The 21356-nt window shown below is 43.8% G+C and overlaps 2 protein-coding genes across 2 annotated transcripts in view; one reads left to right on the forward strand and one right to left on the reverse strand.

Annotated features, from left to right (window-relative positions):
* The first annotated feature begins 6 nt into the window (after positions 1 to 6).
* MPC2 (mitochondrial pyruvate carrier 2) lies at positions 7 to 7102 on the forward strand. The gene is made up of 5 exons (XM_008631520.2): positions 7 to 121; positions 3511 to 3551; positions 5055 to 5139; positions 6253 to 6364; positions 6860 to 7102. The coding sequence occupies exons 1-5, from the start codon at positions 16 to 18 to the stop codon at positions 6891 to 6893; spliced, it is 378 nt and encodes a 125-aa protein (XP_008629742.1). The 5' UTR covers positions 7 to 15; the 3' UTR covers positions 6894 to 7102.
* A 4383-nt stretch (positions 7103 to 11485) lies between these two features.
* Positions 11486 to 21356, reverse strand: part of MPZL1 (myelin protein zero like 1) — a 19864-nt gene continuing 9993 nt past the window's right edge. Inside the window, exons 4-5 of the mRNA XM_008631521.2 lie at positions 19083 to 19188; positions 11486 to 13718 (exon numbers count right to left, since the gene is read on the reverse strand). Coding sequence (XP_008629743.2) covers positions 13617 to 13718; positions 19083 to 19188 — 208 coding nt within the window. The 3' untranslated portion in view covers positions 11486 to 13616. The remainder of the gene's footprint in view (positions 13719 to 19082; positions 19189 to 21356) is intronic.

Below are 21356 nucleotides of genomic sequence, written 5' to 3' on the forward strand. Positions count from 1 at the left end.
GCCCCTCCCCGCGCCATGGCGGCCTCCAGCGCGGGGCTCCGCGCCTCCTACCACCGCATGCTCGACCGCATCGAGCTCATGCTGCCGCCGCGGTTCCGGCCTTTCTACAACCACCCAGCGGGTAACGGGCGGGGGTCACCTTGGCCCCCGGTTGGGCCCGCGGGGGGATCGGGGCCGCAGTAACGCGGTTAGGGTGGTTCTGTCACGGGAAAGCGGCCCCGGAGCGGAATCCTGCTCCTTAACGGGGAACTTACTGTTTTTGTGAAGGGAGAATAAGATGATCAGGCACGGCGCGGGTGGTTCCAGCCGGGATGGATGCGCTGGTGTCGCTGTCACGGTACCGCGGGGGGGATCCAGGGATAGGGTGGTCTGCCAGAGCCCGGCCCAGGAGATGTGATGGGTCTAAAGGGGCCTGGAGGCCTCGGCAGCCGCTTCTTTCAAGAGCATGTGGTGGAAAAATCATAGAATGATGGAATGGTTCGGGTTGGAAGGGATATTAAAGATTATCCTGTTCCGACCCCTCCCACGGGCAGGGGCGCCTTCCACCAGACCAGGTTACTCAGATCCCCATCCAGCCTGGCCTTGGACACTTCCAGGGATGGCGGAGGGCGCTGCCAGGGTTTCTGATCTTGAAATGTGCGCTGGCCAAGTCAGGCAGCCTTTGGCTTTATTTCTCTTGTACTGAATCCCACGATTCTACCAAAGGCAGCTCGTGCCCTTGGTGAATTCGCTGGAGGGATCCTGTGGGTAGAGAATTTCCCTGGAATGAGCTCCCCTCACCGGACCTACAGTTTACCTTTCCGTGAGCAAACGTGGGGGTCTGTGTTATTAGGGAGAAACCTCTTGTAAAATGATCTCCTTCAGTGCCATTTACGTGGTGTTTGTCATGTAAACAAATGGCGTCGGTTGTTAAAACGAGTGCCCGATAAAATCCTGGCATTCCATAGGCTCTGTCCCCACTGTTTTGTGTCAGTGTCACAGGCATCCTTGACTCTTCACCTACCCAGAATATGCACTGTGAAAATGGACTTTGGTTTGCAGTCAGTTGCACTGTCCTCTTACAATGGCCCTGTCTTGGAAGGAAAATTGTTGCTCTAAAGAAATCACAGAGTGAAAACTGCAGTTCTCAAAATGTTTGATTTGTACTGAATTCACTAGACCAATATATTTAACATTAATGTATTGTTTTTATATATAAAGAGACAATATGTCCAACACTGAGAGACACATTCCACTGGTGTGAAATGTGGCAGCTTCCAGATGCTTTTATTGGATACAAGGCACAGCAAGTACTGGGAACATCTCTGTTCCTTCTTCACCAGAGCTGTAGTAGTAATTGGATGAGGTTTTGGAGGTTCTTTTGCAGTGCTTTTCACTTCACAAAACTGCCCGTGGGCCACTTTTGGTCATCGCCATAATGTTGTAATTAATAAATCCATTTTTAGGAATTCTGTGTATATATATATTATATATATATATACACACACATATCTATCTGTCATAATCCATACTGATGGTGGGAGAAAAGCCACAGCACAAGCAAGTATAGAAACCGAACCCCTGCAACTTCTATTTTAGCTTGAAAGTCTTGAAGGTGTGTCTGTGAGAAAGTTATGCAACAGACATCACTCTGACTGCAGAAAAAAAAAGTGGGTTACAAATGAAAGGCTCTCTTTTATCTCCAGTGACATCTAAATCTCTAGTCTAATTCAGGAATGTGTCATTGCCATGAAATTAGAAATCACTTGTGAGGCATGAGGAGCGTGCTTTCTTTTCTGGCATAAAGAAAGCTTCCAGCAAAATAATTGATGCCTGCTAAGAACTGTTTCTTTGGCTGGCATTGCTGGAGGACAGTGGAGGGCCTGGCACACCAACTCTCCAGGCTGCCATGGGAAAGTGTGGGCTGAGCTTGTGCTCCCTCCCCTTTGGCCTCTCTGGTTCACTTTGCCTGCCTAAACTCAAGTTTTCAGCACAAAGACTACTTATATTTAATAGAAGTCATAAATTCTATAAATTGATCACACTTGTGATATCCAGATTAGCCTCTGGTGTCCCCCTGCTCTCATGTGCTGCTGTCAAATTCATCCTTGAAAAATTCTGGATATCAGGAGCTGGGAAGAGCTCGCCCTGGCTGGGTGCTTGCTGGAGTGCCTCCAGGAGAGGTGTTTGACAGTCTTACCTAATTACAGACTTGGCTTGGTACCTTCCCTGTCTCCAATTGTTTCTTAGTTCTGCAGTCAGCAGTTTGAAACGGTTGAGTTTTCTATTATTAATAAAAACTAATGTCAGTCTTCTTGAAAACTCTACTAGCTGTTTAGGGAATGTCAGTTTAATAATTTATACTCACCCCACATCCTCTAGTACTCCAAATCTGAATTTGTGTTTTAGAATAAGATAAATGTTAGTAATTAAATCTACTCTGTAAGACTGATTTATTTGTAACTAGCTGTATTTGCAGCCTGATACTGACATACCAAGAAAGTGCCTAAGAGAACAGCAGCTGAAGTCTGCATCTTTAAAGGATGAATATTAAGCTGCTGTTATCTAATATTCAACAATATTAGACAAAAAGTAATGTGCTTGTAGTTATTAAATGCAGTTTGAAACTTGATTACAAGCAGGATGGGTTAAATAGCGCTTTATGCAAGGCTGCCAAGCCAGTTTTTGTTTCCCAAGTCGTAGTTTTAAACTTGAGGGTAGTTAAAACTGGAAGTACAAGTATTTAGTGCCAGGTCTTTTTAAGACTGAATTGTTAGTGAAGAAATAGCTCTCATAAAAAGCCAGCAACCAAAGTCCTGGTGGTTACTCCTATGTAACAGTGAAAACTTGGCTTCATCTTGCATGTTATCAGAATGCTGAGCAGTGACCTAAACATTAATGTTTTTTGATAAAATTGGAAGTGTCCTGACTGTCTCCCAGGGAGTTTGGTACTTTGGATCGTGGTCTTCCGTTTAAGACTTGGAGCAGAAGTCCCAGATTAATGATTTTTGGCATGGTTGTAGGTGTGGTTTTACCTGGCTTTGTTTTAACCAACCAGTTGCTATTTTAGCACCACTGAAAGTTACATGTATTTGTAAGAGAGTTGTTTTTCCCCAGGTCCCATTCCACTGGATTTTTCTCCCTTCCTTCTGGAGATTTCATCCTCTTCCCCCATTATCCTCCTTTTCCTACTGGTGGATTTTTGGGGTGTCTTCCCTCCTATTCCTAGGCCTTTTCCTAACTCTTTTAATGATAAATGCATTTTGCCTGCTCTGGTGTCCCCAGTTGCTTAAACATGAACATACAAAATCCTACCCAGCTGTTGCAGAAATGTGTGGAGTGATTACACAACTGAAGGTTGATGAATTATGAATATTAGGTGCTAGAGCTTGTACAGCAGTAGAAACTGCTAATAGACACAATTCATTATTGAAAAAAACCGCAAAATAAACCAACTTAAACTTACTGTGGGTATTAAAACAGCCACATCTTCCTGAATAATCTAACTTATTTTCTCCCCTCCTCCCTCAGGTCCCAAAACAGTGTTTTTCTGGGCACCAATTATGAAATGGGTAAGTACAAGATGCCATCTGGTGTCTGGGTATCAAGCCCAAGGCAATCTGAGCAATGCATTGAGCAAGCAAGAGTTTCCCAGCAGATACCTGAGCCTGAAGAAAGATTAATACCAAGACTCTAATTTTTAATATAAGGGGAGGAACAAAATTAGCCTTAATAACAGATAGCACAACATGCAGGGGATACAACATGGAGAAAATGCTTTGTGGAAAAATTGTGCTTTTCACTGAGTTTCACCAAGGCTTTCTCTTGTGAAACACCAGCTGTTGCTCAAGGTATGAGCTGGCATGATGCAAAACTCTTAAAGCACATATTTCTTCTGAGATTGAGGAATTTGAGAAATATCTTAAAGAAGCCAATTCCTAACCCTCATAGCTTGAAGGCAGGCTAAAGCATGTCAGAGTGCAAGCTAATCTTGATATGAAAGACAAAGGCAGCTGCCAGGGTGGCTGGCAGTGGTGCTCTGCCTCCTGTGAGGTTCTGCTTCCCACTTGGCTACAGCCCTGGGCTCTGTTTGTGCCCAGGTGATGCAAATGCCTCCTCCTAATTCACTGTGCTCCTCCGAAGTGTTGCATTGGTACAGATAACACAAGTGATCTCTAAACCCACGAGGATTGGATCTCCCTGTTTGATAACGAGCAAGGATGTAACCTGCTCTTGCCATTGCCAGCTGCGTTGTAACTTTGCCACTGTGAACCCCAGCGTTTCATAGGCCACAGGCAACACACTGTGCTCTAAACTGCAGCTTGGTTTCTTCTGTCAGTTGTCTGGGCTGGAGCTGCAGGAACTATGGTTAACCTTCTCCTTCCTCAGAGGTTCTCCCTGGAAACACCCTCCCGAGCCTGAGGACAAGGCAGCTCTTCTGTGCCAGAGGAATCCTGGGTGGCAGTCAGGGAGTTTGAGGCTTTTTTTGTGAACTGGTGTAACAGGAACATGAAACTGTATTTCCAGCAGAGGGCAATAACACAACAAACAAACCAAGAAGAGTGTTTGCTACTATTGCCAAGTAGATCAGCCAAGCTATTCCTCAATTCACCTGCAAGTTTTCTGCTATTACTGAAATTATATTTAAAAACCCCACTTTTACCCCCTCAGATGAAGCTGAGTGAAGATTATATGGGGTCATCCTTACCAGCAGTATCTTAGCCTGACATGTGGGAAGAAGGCCCTTATTTAGATAAGCCTCTACTTGCTACACATGAAAACCAGAGTGGGTTTTTTTTCAGCTGCTTTCTTAAGCAGCTTTGTTTAAATTAAACTTGTTCTGGAATTAATACAAAACTGCTAATGCCTGGGATTTTATTGCCACCCAGTTGTAGCTGCCATAACTGCATTATTTTTCCTGCCACAAGGGACTGGAAGCAGATGGTGTCTCCCAGAGCCTAATTGCTCATATAATGCATCCCATCTCCTGCATAATGCAGTAGGATAAGCACTGAGCTGTGAAGCAGCTTCCCCTTGTAAAGGAGTCCCAGTGCTCACTGAATTTCTCTTTACAGGGTTTGGTGTGTGCTGGACTGGCTGACATGGCCAGACCAGCAGAAAAGCTCAGCACAGCACAGTCTGCAGTACTGATGGCCACAGGTAAAGCCACACTTACTCCATGGTTTTACACAGCACCATCTCAGAATCCTCCATCAGTACTAATCCACTTCTACAGAAAGCCTTAATTTTAACATGCTAGCTGTCACTATTGCTGTTGGATGATAATTCTAGGACAGACGTCTACTTGTTATTAAATCAGTAAAAGTTCTATAATCATATAACAGTTTTCCACATGTGTATCTTAGTTTGGAATTGTTCAGCGCAAGTTGCTACGAGTTAGAACATGAGTGTCATCCCTTAAGTTACCATGATACCACTCATTGCAGTAAGTGACCTCTTTTGCTTCAGATCAAGTAATTTTGAAATCAGTCCAGGATATGGTGACTTTTTTAGAACAGACTTTAAGGGGTTTAACAACGGCAGGGTAATGACACTAATGTAACTGGAAAGAATTTTAAAGTGTTACAAGAAATTGGAAGCAGTGGCACATGGACTACTACACTGTTGCCTGCCAAGAATTCTCACAGTGGCAGAAACAATATCCTGTAATCCTAGAACCATTTAGATTGGAAAGGACTTTTAAGATCATTGAGTCCAACCATTAACCCAGCACTTCCAAGTCCACCACTAAAACATGTCTCTAAGTGATACAACTACACTTCTTATGAACATCTCCAGGCATGGTGCAGCACCACTTTCCTGAGCAGCTTTTTCCAATGCTTTCCCTGTCTGAAAGGGTTCTCCAAACTTGATTTTGATATCTGACACAGTCCTGTGCATTTTGCACAGGTTTTGCACAACCTCCAATGTAGTGCAGCAAGCTGGATATACAGCAAAATACCACTACCCTGGAACTGAGCTGGAGAATTAAGGTCTAGGCTGCTGTAGACTACAAAGGATCTTTGTTTAATATTCAGACTATTATTGACCTTACTGTAGCTATTTTAGAAAAACGCAGTACATACCTGTAGGTGTCCCACTGGCACTTTTCACTGAGAAAAAGGTAGTTACAAGCAAAGCAGTTGTCTAACATGAAGTTGTAAAATTTATTCACTTCAACTGTGAATCTTCAACTGAATCTGCCTCCAAACTTAGAGAAGCATCTGAATATTTAATTTGAAATATCTTTAAACTTGACATTTTATTCAACAGGCCTTATTTGGTCCCGGTACTCTCTAGTTATTATTCCTAAAAACTGGAGTCTGTTTGCTGTGAACTTCTTTGTTGGCTGTGCTGGTGGCTCCCAGCTCTACCGAATATGGAGGTATGTGTTACAAAGGGTACACACTACAACTAAGCATTAACCTGGAATTTATAAATGCTGCCAGCCTCTGTCAGTGCAACAGGCAAGAGGAACTGAATGATTCATTAAACATTATAGAACATTTTTGCTACATTGTTAGTTTTACAGCTAAGTTGGAGTGAAGCTGTAAATATTTTCAGTCCAGCTAGAGCAGCATTGAATTGTGTCAGCTCCAGCTGGATCAAAGGATTCTTAAGCAGAGCAGCATTTCTTAAAAATTGTTTCTTGAAGGAAACTTTGGGAGTTTTCTGGGTTCAGTACTGGCCAGGAATGTGGCAAACTTGGCTACTTTGGAACTTCCTACACGAATTAAGCTATCCTATCCTGAGTTTCCACCCTCATGTCCATTGTAATTTTAAACCTGTTTTGCTGAGCAAACTGCTATGAAAACACTGTTATTGTAACTTGTGTCCTATTCTATTCTTAGCCTGTGCTCTTTCTTTTTTATTTCTATAGGTATAAACAGGAGCTAAAAGCACAACAGCAATAGCAGCTGCAGTAAAGAGATGCTTAACACAGGTCAAATCTAGCAACGCACAAACCCATCCCCATGGGACCTAGCTTCACTAATTTTAATGTTTTTTTTTCCTCTGAGAAAATAAAAGAGGAAATTTAAATGTTTAGAGAGCAAATGTTTTCTAAGTACAAATAACAAAGTATCTCCACACATTTAAATAAAGGTTAACCTTTTAAAATGAAGGTGGAATTGTTTGTCTTGTATTGTCTCCTTAAAGAAACTGGCTGGATTTTGCCTTTAAAATTTGCTGAGCCTCACCTTACCTGACTCCGCTGAACAGTGCTGGGAGTGACACAGTACTGGTGACAGCCAGACCCTCAGACTGAAGTGATCTTTCCTGTCACAGTCAGGATAAACCACCTTGGTGGGGGGTTGCCATATTTCAGTAACCAGCAGTAGCATTTGCATTTCATTTCCTGATGCTCTTCCTTCCCTGGCAGCATAAGGATATCCATTCCAGCTTCAGCTACGTGTGTCTTCATTTGTTTCCCAGCCACCACTGTCCTGAACAAAAGGACAGCAAACAAATGTGCCACTGGCGGTGTAGCTTCTGTCACCCTCCACGACTCCAGGCAGAAGATGGGGATGTTGAGGCACCAGATTCAGGAAAAGTTAACAGACAAGGCAGATTCTGATGAGTCTGTCAGCTACCTGTTTTCAAAGGCTGTCCCACCATGAAGTCCGTTCTGTGTCCTGCCACACTTCCACCTGCATTCCTTGGTCCTTCTGGCTGAAGCAGTAACACAGGGTCTCAAATGGCGACTTCTCCAGCTGTGTTGGTCACTGAGTGGACACAGTGACTGAAGAATACTGCCAGGGAGAGAGGTGGTATATTCCAGTCCCCCTCCCTTCCCAGCCCCCAACCAGGTAAGACTCATCCAGCAAACCAGTAACGGGAAAAAAAAAAGTGTATTAAAATATTCACAAGATTACAATAGAAAACATTAAAGTCCATTCAAGAAAAAATATCCAAGATAATTGTTTCCAGATGAGTCTGTAAAAGCAAAAACACTAACAGTAGGTACATTGGCTCTTCATGTAATCAGGCCATGCAATGCATATCTAGCTCCCTCACACAGATTATACACCTGTCTTACAGGTGTTTGTTGTCTTGCACACCTCCAGGACAGAGGTTTATAAAAGAAAAGTACCCAGTCGATGTTTTCAATTACATTTACCACGTAAGAACAGTTGGCATTGCAGGGAGACAGAAAACATTGCACAGCACACTGATCTCCAAAGGCATTTGAACTTACATTTTAGAGTGCAAAAATACCTGTAAATGAAAGGGCTTATTAGCTTTAGGGCAGTGAAGAGAATGGAAAGAGAAGCCTAAAGAGGAGAATAACTGCTGAGGATTGTTAATATGATTTTGTAGTCTCCCATATAAAAATGTTACACTGCAGAGGTGTGGCCACAGCCCAGATGTCTTACCCACCTTCTCTTCTCTTTTGGTGGTTTTATAGAGGAAGTATTTCCATCACCTATGATATAATAAGAGCATTTTGTATTTGAGGTCCTTGGCAGATACAGTAATAATGTAGAATTCCAAGACAGGATTCCAATACAGAGTGAAGGTGTTCTGGTCACAAATCAAATAGTCCATACCTGACCTCAGTGAATCCACTCTAAGCCGATGCAGCTTTTAAGTTGCATATACACCTTTACTGCAGTTACAAGACAGATGGTTACCCAGACAGTTCTCACAGGTTTAAAAAGTTTAAAAACCCAATTACAGCTCTTCTAGTCACAAAATGAAATACACTAAAGCTTTGAGAGCAAACAAAACCCTACAGGTCTCCAGTTATTAATGACACACTAGGCAATGAGTTACAGGGACATACCTGCCCCCCCTGTAATGGCTCTTAATGCTACTTTGTGAACATGGTGAGCATCTTCCTCACAGAACAACTGCTGAAGTCAAAAGGGCCGTGGAAACTTAATGGACTGAGTACAGCTACCAATTTACTTAGATTAATACCTTACTTGTAATCTTCTTGAAATTCATTTATGGTAATCAAAAATAAGGAAGATTTCAGACTGGTCCCAGTTTTGCTTGCATGATGAATAAAAGAATTTATTAAAAGTTTTTTCCATAACACAGGCCTTCCCAGGTCCACTATCCAGGAGGAATGATCCCCCTGACTGTTTTAGGCACTGGCTACTGCCTCAAGAGAGCTGCCTACACCTTCCTCCTCTGGGCTGCTGCAAGCCTGGCACGCAGCACTTGGTTTGAAAATAGACAATCCTAAAAAGAGCTGGCAGCAGTGCTACAACAGGACAAGGACAACACCCTTCGCATTCCTCAAAGTCCAAGCTGTTCTTTTCCACCTGCAAGGAACAGCATCAGAGAATTAAGAGAACAGCAGCAGAGCAAACAGAGATAAACTTCTGGTCACCAGAACATCAGGATATGATGACTTGTCTAATCTCTGCTTGCACTACCTATCAAGGAAGAGAAGTCCTCTGTCTCCTGAGACTTTACTAAGTAAGCCAACTCAGCATCAGTCCCTTTCATCAGCACAGATTTTCATATCATTAAACAATTTCAAATAACCTGAGGAACAGAAAGTTCACAAGTGTTGTCTCACAATGCCTGAAGTTCTTCTGACTTCAGCATGAATATGTTACTTAATAATTACATTGCTCACTTTCCCATGACAAAAAAAAAAAAAATTAAACAGCCTTGGCACTGGAGAGGGATTCAGACAGATTTTTGCCATTTCTGGGGGAAGACTTTTGTTTCTTTCTAAAAAGATGGTTAGTGTTTTTTAAAAATACTTCCAAGTTCATTCTGCTTTCATAAAGAGGACCCAAGAAGCCTTGCAGGGAGCCTCCTCCTGGAGTCTAGGCCATATGAACACACCTGTAGCTAGACAAAAGCCATGCAAGGAGATGTTTCCTCAAGTCAGTTAATACCAGCCAGATCAGTGTGTCTCCTAAAGTTAGCACCACATCAGTCCTAAAGTTAGCACCAGATTCGTGTGCTTCCTAAAGTTAGCACCACATCAGAATTGTGCTCAGATTTTCCAGTACATTCCAGCAGGAAAAGAAGCAAACATTAATAGCAGACTTCAGAGGCAAGGCCAGCCCCGTCTTCTCATAGCAGCAAGTTTCTGATCGCTATATTCATCCCAATTCTCCCTCTTACTCAAAAATGTTGGGGGGAAAGATGGTGATGTGCAGGGATGAACACAGGCAGATCAAAATCAAGTTTCTCTATCAACCACATCCAAAGCATTAGTGTTTTATTAAGTGTAAATGTTGGGAAGTAATAGCCTGATAGATAAGGAAAGCAGCAGCAGCAGGATTCCTCATAATCTTAATCATAATATACACTGGGTTGAAAGGCACCCATCAGGCTCATCAAATCCAACTCCTGGCCCTAGGCAGGACACCCCAAGAGTCACACCATGTGCCTGAGAGCATTGTCCAAACACTTCTTGAACTCTGTCAGGTTGCTGCTGTGACCCCTTCCCTGGGGAGCCTGTTCAGTGCCCAGTCACTCTCTGGGTGAAAAACATTTTCCTGTTATCCAACCTAAACCTCCCCTGACTCATCTTCACGTCATTCCCTTGGGTCCTGTCACTGGTAACTGAGTGAAGAGATCGGTACCTGCCCCTCTGCTTCCCCTCATGAGGATGTTGAAGACAACAGTGGGGTCTCCTCTCAGCCTCCTCTTCTCCAGACCTCTGAAAAGACTGTGGCACCTAAGCTATTTGCCATAAGGCTTCCCCTCCAGACCCTTCACCATCCTCGTGGCCTCCTTTGGACACTCTCTAATAGCTTCAAGTCTTTTTTACATTGTGACACCCAAAGCTGCCCCCAGGACTGGAGATGAGGCTGCCCCAGCCCAGAGCGGAGTGGGACAATCCCTCCCTTGCCCAGCTGGCAATGCTGGGCCTGGTGCCCCCAGGACAGGGATGTCCTTCCTGGCTGCCAGGGCACTGCTGACTCATATCCAATTCGCCATCAACCAGGACCCCCAGGGCCCTTTCCATGGCACTGCTGTGCAGCCTCGCATTCCCCAGTCTGTCTGTACACCCAGGGTAGCCCTATGCCAGCTGCAGAATTCAGCACTTGAGAAGATCCTATAGAATCACAGAATCACAGACTGGATTGGGCTGGGAGGGACCTTAAAGATCATCCAGTTCCAACCCCCCTGCCATGGGTAGGGACACCTTCCACCAGACCAGGTTACTCAGAGCCCCATCCAACCTGACCCTGCACATTTCCAGGGATGGGGTACCCACAGCTTCTCTGGGCAACCTGTGCCAGGGCCTCATCATCCTCTGAGCAAAGAATTTCCTGGCTACAGTCACCAACATGAGCACTGCAGCAACCAAGACAGTGGATTTTATCAACAGATGGAAGCTTGAGTGGACAAACTACCCCTGAGTGTGTCTGGGGTGAGTAGATCCCACTCCATCAGCTTCCAGCACTGGGTACAAGTACCATAGCCCTTCATGTGGAGTCTTGCTAAAAACCCTGCTTAATTCATGAAGCAGAAGAGGTCTCCTGTGAAGAAGAAATTTGTCCATTTTTCATCTTGTATGTGTTATTGCCAAAAAATTACATGCTAAAATATTTACAGAGCTGTTAGCTAGCCACAGCTCAATGTCTCAGTTCCCTGTGAGACTTGGCAAATACCTGAAAAGTGATGCCTTTAAAACTTCCTTTAAAACTGAAATGTGTCCTCCTTTTTGATACCAGCCAAGTCCTGGAAGAAGAATTACACAAATTCAGATATTGCAGGATTAGCAACTGACATATGGCAGAATAAATTAATCCATGGTTTCCTTCTGGGCCTCAGTTTTAAGAAGCTGGTTCTGGCTCTGAGGACAATGTCCTAAAATCTACCCAGTGCATGTATACAAAACAAAGCTGTTTATTTCTAATAAAGGGATGTAGGTGTTGTCAGGAAACCAATCAATGTAATCCTGATCAAAGAATATAGTGTTGCCATACCTAACTTTGTTGGGAAAAAAAACCCCACTGGACACAAAATAGCTATTAAAATTGCACTGTCATAACTGAAGGATTATCTAATGTGGTTGTGAAAGGGTCTGCCATGGGCCTGTAACTATTTTTCATGTGCTTGGTGTTACAGTGACATGTGGGCTTGAGTTTGTTTGGAACAGGTTGCCCAGAGATGCTGCAGAGTTCCCACCTGTGGAGATCCTCAAAACTGGGCACAGTGCTGGGCAGCGTGCTCTGGCTGATGCTGCTCAAGGAAGGTGAGATGATCTCCAAAGGTGCTTTCCAACCTCAACCATTCTGTGACTGATTCTGTGAAACAGACTGAACTAGGAAATGGGTAAGAGTCAGAGAAAAGGGGTTCCAATAGACCAAGCTGAAAATTATTTGCTGCCCAAAAAACGCAACCCAAAACAAAACCCCCACATTAGGATGTACAAAACAGAAATCCTTCTTCTATATGCCACTCTGAGAAGATCTCTGCTGGAAGGCCACTTCTAGTTTTGAGCACCAGATTTCAGGATACAGTGGGTCAGTGAAAGAAATCCTCATCAGCAGAGAACCTTAACAATCTAGGAGGAGTTTAACCTAGAAACAAGAGGCTGGGAAATCGTATTCAAGCAGTAGACTTGCAGAGATGAAGGAAATAAACTGCCCATCCACATCTTCTGTGCAAATATAGGTTACACAAAATAACCACACATCAGAAAAACCAAAGAGCCCTAGATTTCCTCCAGAAGTCATTCAGCCTCCACTACAGGCTTTCAAGAACAGATAAAGCACCTCCAAGGAGGTGACAGTGGTATAATGGAGCCATGGGAGAGAGGTATGGGAGTATTACTGCTTCCAGATCCCTTGGAGCCCTTTTTAACGCTTACATGAAATGACAGAGCTTTGAGGAAGAAACATTTCATTGAAAGGTTCAACAGAGTCTGAGGTAACCACCTACAGCTACAGCCTCCTATGCCTTTAACTCACTATCTCCTTTGTTTTCACAGGTAAACTACCATTTCACAAAATTCATTAGATCAACACTATCCCTGCACCTTAAAGGACTAAGCTTGAATAGCTGGGCTCACCGAGAAGTAAACAGTTCTGTGACCCACATTACACAGGTCAGGTAGGCCTAAAGATTTCCTTCACTCACACTGCTAAGACATACATTTCTGATAGCTAGGAGTCACAATTTGGCTTACAAGACCAAGTGAGAGGGTCTAGTTTACATGAGAAGGCAGCCTGTACTGAGAATCTGACCAAGGAAAGATAAATACCCTGTATACATAAAGAACTCTGAATATAAAGAAGATGTCTTCTTTATAGTCACTTCAACAAAAGAAATATAAGCAAAGAAAAAAGCATCTCCAGATCAATCTAGACTCTTCAGGCATCTTCCAGTTTCTCCATTATTAATCAAGATAAAAATATTTTAAAATTGTGATGCGAGTTTTCACTTTCTCTCTCGTCACACAAGATTTAAAAAAAAAAGAATATTGGCAATTTATAAGCAAAATTCTTACCGCATTTCAACATGCAACATTGGTCTCACTTCTGTACGATTAAATAGACTATTTACACACAATACATATATATCTCTCCCTCTGTATGCACATGCATTGGTCCTAGCCTAGGCATCAAAGGCCACATGTGAGTTCTCTGGGTCAAATCTTGCTCAAGCAATTCCAGTCTGAATGTGTGTTGTCCTTTGGATAGCTGAGGATCTCAGTTCTTCCGAATGTCGGCGTAGACCACAGACTCTGACTTGTTGATCTTGTCGCTGTGCTGTCCCCCGGAGTGATCTAACTGCGCGTAAATGACTGGGCCCTGGGGACACAATGAACAGGCACAGTCAGGCTTTTTCAGAACAGGCCCCACTGCCCCTCACTTCCACGGGGGCTGCAGCAAGATGAGAGCTAAAGCAAGACCACAGAGCTTTTATGACTGCGAATGGCACTTGGAAGCAGGTGGAATGAACCCTCAGCTGCACATGAGCTCTAGTCTGCCACCTTTCTCCTCTCAGGAGCATGCCAAACAGCACCCTTGCCTCTCTCCAGGACTGCCCGCTCCTCACAGAAAGCAAAATCTGGGATCCTTTGCTCTGAAAAGCAGCAATTCTTACGTGCAAAGACACGTGGCTTAGTCAGATGCATGCCAGATTTAATATTGTTCAAGAGGAACTGTACTAGAGGTTTACCAGTCAACAGCAGAGTGTACTTCCCAAACTGCTACTCAGGTCCTGTAAATCCCAGCACGGCTGTACCACTTAGGTGATGAGGGAGAGGATAAAGCTGCAGCCACCCTGTGACTCGAGTCACTGCCCAAACCAGTGATGGGGCCAAGACTTACACAGCAGTGAGCCAGGAAGTGCTAAAATGGTGCAGCAATACAGAATTCTTACCTGACTTACGAGCCAGCCCAGGCAGCAGCAGCTCACAGACACCCTGGGCAGGCACGGCCTCACACATCTTTGTGACATTTGCTGGGGTGCAGGGGAGGACATTACAGCCCTGTCTTTCAGCTGACCGTGTAAACACTTCCTAAAACCCCACATCCTCTAAAACACAGCCCAGGGAAAGCCAGCTGCAGCTACTGGAGACAGGCTGAGGACAGGACTGCAGCCTCCACAGAGCAGAGGTGCAGCAAGGCAGGTGGGAGCTCGATGGCAAGAGAGCTGCAGCTCCCACACTGAAGCCCCCAGCTGAGACAAGCACAGGGCACAGGGCTGCCACCACCTACCATGCGACCTCAACAGAGGGACCACACACCCCATGCAGGAGGGAAAGGGACTGTCCTATCTGGCAGTGAGTGGGGGGGAATTAAAAAGAGAGAGCTTTTAGTTTGGTTGTGGCTTTTTCAGCAGTTTTTCCTTCAAAACCTCTCATCCATTTAACTATTCTGGTTTCCCGTATGTCCCAGGAAGAAGTAGCCTTCACTGGCACTCCTACCCCCTTCTTGCCAGTACTTCTGGAATCCTGACAAATTAGAAAATATTTGTATAGACCTGACACAGAAATTTTTCCATCTATTTTCCAAAGCAGTTATGAGCCAGAGATGAAAACAGACCTTCTGTACAGAAAATTAAACCCTTGAAGGACGGCAGGTACCTTCTTGCACAGCTGCTTTTCCCCCAGCACAGTGGCAGAGCACACATGTGAGAAACACCTTGTTCTCTTTCAGAAGTCATTTAAATCCACATTTTCTTCTTTCTGGGTAAAGCATTTCCAAAGTAATAAAGAACACAGGAAGAAGATGGACTGAAGAGTGAAAACTTGCAAGTAGGTATAAAACACTGAATATAAACAACACACTGAGAAAATGGGGGGAAAAAAAGACACTGATGTCCTAGAAAACTCTAGATTTCAAATCTCATTATAGCAACTTTTTTTTTATTTCTCTGCTATTTGCTTTCATGTCGTTCTGGTCTCCAACACTGTATTGAAATTACATTACTAATTCCAATCAGAGCACAGTGTCTATATAAACTTCAAGGCGAAGTAACCCTGAAGTTTAATTGCAAGCAATTTTGGAAGTCTCATCTGCCTGAGGCCAGAGGTCAAGGGCATGATAAATTCAGCTTGAAAGCACTATCAGTTTAAAACAATATAAAAATAATAAATCTAACTGCATAAGGTAGTCACTATGACATTCCAAATTTTGTTCAAGTAATTCTGATGGGTCAATTTTCTACCACAGGAGTTCACTCACTATCAGTTACCACTATTCTAGGTTTTTGCCAGTTTAAATATAGTTACTCAGCTGCAACCAGCATGGTAGTGGTGTGGAGAGACTGACTGGTCTGATCAGCTGATCCAGACCAAGCTATCATTGTCTCAATGTGTTTATTGTCAGTCACCTAAAAAAAGTGGTAGATGGCCAACACAGAGAAAAGGAGGGGCCAAGGATTTATTGCAGTGCTCATCTTTTTGATTTGCTGCCAACTGATTCTCTAGCTGACTATAAGCGTCACCTGGGGCATTTTAAAAACAGTCTAAACAATTCAGAACTTTCATCTAATCCCAAGCAAGCTCATCCTGACTCTTCAGAACCAGAAGACAGACCAGCACTGCTATATAAAACCAGCATTTCCTGAAGCCTTGCAATTTTTCTATTCAGAACTGAAGGGAAAAGAGTAGCAGACGTACCTGCTAAGGGTTTGTCAGCAGAGTCATGAACTGCAAGTTACAGCAAAGAAAAAGGAATTACAAAGTTAGACCACCATGATCCAACAGGAGTCTACAGAATTTTCAAATTTCTCGAATTCTGAATGATGCTGCAACTACCATAGATTCTGGCTCTGGGAAAGGTATCTGAAATTTAAATCAAGATTCCTGGCATCATGAACTGCTCCTTCTCAGGGTCCTGGGATCCAAACAAGGACATCCATGTGGGAAATCCATGTAGTTCTTGCCTTCACTGGAAGTCGTTTCTTACCCACGCAAGTAACAGTCCTGGCAGAACAGCAGTCACTAGAGAATGATGGCACTGACAAGAACCACCACAGACAAATCTGACAGGACAGAACATACCTGCTGAGAAGGAGGGCACAGTGAAAACAAGTGGAGCTGATTCAAGCAGCTGAACATTCACAGAATCAGATATGCAAACTCCAGAAAGCAAGGTCCACACCTGAGTAACTTGCACTCAAAACTCCAAGGAAGTGCAGGCTCAGTGCACTTTCAGCTGAGATGTGATGCAGACAAATACTCCATCACTGATTCTTGAACTGATACATAAATAAAAAAATGAATGAACTTCATTTAACTAATTTAAATGCCACTCTGTGAACACCTCTGTTACTGTTCTTAACTTGCAGAGGCAGAAGTTTTGTTTGTACTCACAGTTCTTTTCCACCAGAGAAGTACAAAGCATTCATTCACTTCCTACACATCCCACCTTGTAAAAAAGCTACAAGAAGACCACAGGCCTCTGCTGTTTGACCACAGCACTGACTGTGGGAACCACTGGTCTAGAACTGCCAGGCATTCCAAGAGATTAAGAGTCTGCCTGAATCAGAAAGAAGCCTGCAACAGCTTTGGGAACTGCTAGGAATGAGTATCTGCCTTTCACCTAGACAACACCTCAAAAGCTTGAATACTGCAACTCGTTTCTTGATTACCAAGAAACAGCAGGTTTTACTTGTATGTGATGCAAGAGTTCAAATATGTTGATTTGCATGCTGATATGACCCTTAAAGAAACAACTAAACAATGGTTAGAAGCTAACAATGTACGTGTAATCAACTGAAATTTAGCTTCCTCACTTGTTTAAATATTCTGTTCAAAATCTGACCTACCCTCATTTCACTGTGGATCTTTTTAAAGAAAAGTAAATATGTTCTGTAAAGATGGGGCAAATGTTTAACAGGAGGTACAGGAACCACTTGCTGCTACAAATGTCTGCCAAGAAAAGAAGCTCTCTTTGCCTGACAAAAGAGATTAAAAATAAAAAAAACTAAACTAAAACTGAACAAAACAAAAGCCATTTGCAGTATTTTTCTGTTGAGGTCAGCAGTGTTCACACTTTGTGTTTTCCTTTCGGAACTTACCTGCAGGGAGAACTCTGTCAATGAATAAACAGACCAGAGTGACTACAGAAGGGAAAAAGCACCCTGATTCTGAGTTAACATTACAAAGTTTAGATTTACTCTGCTGCTCCTTCCAGCACACTGAGACTCAGAACACTGGGGACATGGAAAGGTGGGGACACCACAAGTTTTCACACCAAAACATTGGAGTATTTTTGCTTTCAAGATGCAAGCACAGAACAGCATCTGCGTGTAGCTCTCAAGGCACTTGCATGTGCTCCTTCACACAACAGTAATTAGATAAAACATCTTGGTTTTTTGACCTATGGACATTGACTCCAACAGCTACTGCATCATAAATCCCACAAAATCTTTTTTTTTTTTCCCCTGGAAGCGGAGATGGTGGGAATCACCTGTCTCGTTCACCCATTCCAGAAGCATCTCCCATGATCTAGAAAAGATAAGCTTTATCTAGGCCTTACAGGCAGCCTGCTGCTACTAGACCCACTCCAGTCAAAATGTGACTACTTTAAAATCCTGAGTATACAGCCTCTGTGTTCAGAGAATAACTGATCTCTGAAGTCAGAAGGCAGCTTTGTGGGCCTGTGTGCTAAAACTTTGGAAATACTGCATGGCCCAGAACAAAATGCATTTCAAAACCAAACCAGAAGCCCAGCAGAGTAGGAGTTTTGACTTTACTGAGCTGACTGTTAGCACATTTGTTCTTTTCCTGTAGCATTAGCACACTAACACACATGTCCATTATTTTTTGAGGAGAAAATAAGGAACCAGGTATTAACTTGCACACACGACACTGCGGCCACTTGCTAAAAGGTGGCTAATTAAGAAGAAGTCTACTTTGAACTTAAACTCTCTCAGGACCTGTATCTCCACAGGAAAATTGCTGGGAATACACAAATCAAGAGGGAAGAAACAGCTTCCACATAAGGAAATCCTGTACTAGTAGCAGGTAAGGATCCATTGCGTAGAATCCCTGTCTGACTCATGCTCTGTCCCCTCCCATGGGATGCTAAATCTGGATAAAAGCCCCTTTTTCCCTTCAAAGTCAGCAGAACTTTGCCAACTGCAGCAAGCACAAAGAGCGGCACTTTCAAGGCCACAAAAGTTGGGAAGCTCAGCAGACCAGAGCTGTCAGCAGCACAAGTTATCTGCAAACTGGTCAGCATCTGGCTCCTCTCCTTGTGAAGGAAGGACATGCCACGGAGCACGAGAGTGTAAGGCAAATTCCTCCCCATTACCATCCCAGAACAGATTAGGCAGCTTTATGGGGTGATCCATATCTGGCAGACATTGTGTTGTGTCTGTGCTACAGAGATAACTCACTGACCACTCCTCATCCTTGCACTTCACTACCACCTGTACATGTTAATGCACAAGATCACAAGCACAGTTTTTTATAATTTAGTATGAAAAGGGCATAAAACTCCATCTCAGCTAAACCAAGATGCTGCTCTTTCGACTGCACCAAGCCTTCTACAGCAGAGTTCACCAGTCCCAGCTTACTGTGCACCCCTTGACCAGAGCACGCACTTTCACCAGCAGACAGCCCCCAATGCACGAATCCCACCCTGCCTGGATGTTTTCCAAAGCAGCTGCCCCAGGCTCGGGGGGAGTCCTGCCTGGGAGCAGCAGGAGCAGTTTACCTGGTGTGATCTGGCGGGCACGCTGTTTACCAGGCCCTCTGTGTCGGAGGGCGCCTTCTGCGGAGCCTGCTTAACCGGAGACATCAAGCTCTCAGAGGTACTGCAGCTGACGAGGTGGCAGAGCAGAGTTTGCACGACAGTGTTCAAGAGGCACACACAAAAAATAAAAAACAAACCAAACAAAAAACCAAACCAAAACAAACAAACAAAAACAAAACAAACAAACAAACAAAAAAAAAAAAACAGAAGACGAATGATGGCAAACAGAAATGCGGTACATTACACCAAAGTAAAAAAATGAACATAATGGATTCTGAAATAAACACACACGATTCTCCATCTCTCCCGAGACATTTCTCTGTCCTTCCTCTGAGTTTCATTGGTAAGCAACAGGAAGGAGCAGCTATTAACATAGGACAGCAGCTCCTCCACAACCCCTGGTCCTTAGATACTCCCCATTCAACTCAACCTCTCTAAAATCATGTGTTTTCTTCTCAGTTAACAGGGGTAAGTAGCAATTATCTTCTAACTAGGAGATAAACAGTCCCTGTCACTGAGGCAAGTGTTGTACCAGTGCTACAGTTAGAGGCAACATTTGCCAGCCAGCAAGGTACATCCTACCCAACTCTGCATTAGTTCCCTTGCTTTTAGTTCAGCTGTGAGCCCAAAGTAATTCTCCCAGCAGACACCAGTTCTCTGGAGCAATTACCTCAGGAGTCACACAGGACATTTAAGGTACGTGCCCTCATACAGCTACTTGAATATCTAATCAGGCAAATCTTGGTTTTCAAACAAAAGAACTGTCTCGTGGTGACAACCAACACCCCTAAAAGAAGGCAGCTGGTTTTCACCCTCTGATTGCTTCTTTCCATCTGCTTAAAGCAGGACTGAAAAGAAAACAAGCATGTGACTTGAAATTAATGTCACAAAGCTAATTACAGGAACAAATGTCCTTCAAGATGGTGGCTTCTGGACAATGCAGTAATGGGTCTCTCAGTGCTAGGTCTACCTCCTTGTACCCAAGCACCCAAGGAAGTTAAGTAGCCACCTCCTTGGCAGGAGTCACAGGAGTGCCCTCTGCTACCACAACCCCCTGGCCACTGGGCTTCCTTTTCCCCCAGTCTTTGTAGACAGACAGTGTATAAAGTGAGTACAGAAACAAACCAGGACAGTGACATTAAGAAGACCACCTCCTCACAGGGCAAGCTTTTTTTATCCTTTGATAGGTCTTACCATAGCAGCTTAGCTCCTCATACATGCAGCATAAGAATTAAAAAATACTGCCCCAGCCATCATGGCAAGGGGTCTCTACTGTCTCAGAGACAATGCATCCTTTCTGTTACCAAAATTATGTAATCATTAATTGTTTTATACACAAAATTCCTCAGATCTACACTATCTAAGTGTTATCATTCAGGTTTAAGCAACTAATGTACTTAGATCCCTGCAAGTTTTCAAACACCCAAACTGTCTGAGCTTACAGGGAATTTACTTTTATTCTGACACAGAAAGAGCTCTGAATTTCCTGTGCTTTAGTCAATGCACTGCCAAGTTCACTGTTGGAAGAGATGGAGGGACACCATCTGGGATAAACAACAACTCCACCCCAGTCAGACACGAGACAATGAAACCCAAGCACCCAGTGAAATGCATCATCCCTTTGCCAACAGATTCCAGCACAAATTACAGTGATGTTAGTAGAGAGCTAGCTGGTTAGTCAGCAAAGGAAGAGGAAATGTGTACACACACACAGGTATTAACAGCAACCACCAACTTGATTAGTTACCATGGTGTCTAGTGGGACTGGAAGAGAAGACCCAGCCCTGTTACATTCCCAATCTGGCGTCTATATCAGGATCTCTGTAAGGAGAGGAAGGTAAGCAGGATCCAATCCCAGCACACCAAGGCAGAAAGAAAAAAAACAAAACAAAAAAACACCAAAGTCAGAGCATGAATGGAAACCGTGGCCATGCAGGGGTTCCAGATGCCACGCAGGGCCCCAGCCCACCTCAGTTCAAGGCAGAATGGTTATCTAGGAGGAAGTGCTTCTCTCCACCACCACACACCGGGTTAGCATCATGTAGAAGACAGTCCGTAAGTTTGGAGGGAGTCACAGCACACTTGGTTTCTTTCTACACATCATGCAGAGCTGGCATGGTCAGTGAAAGCAGGATTTAAACCTCAGAGATTAATCTCCCAAGAGAGTAGTGAAATCTACTACAAGAAATCACAGTGCATGAACTACTGCTCCGGGCTCAGCACCAACATGTGTCC

Source organism: Corvus brachyrhynchos, unplaced genomic scaffold, assembly GCF_000691975.1.
Source record: "Corvus brachyrhynchos isolate BGI_N302 unplaced genomic scaffold, ASM69197v1 scaffold152, whole genome shotgun sequence".
NCBI lineage: Eukaryota > Metazoa > Chordata > Aves > Passeriformes > Corvidae > Corvus > Corvus brachyrhynchos.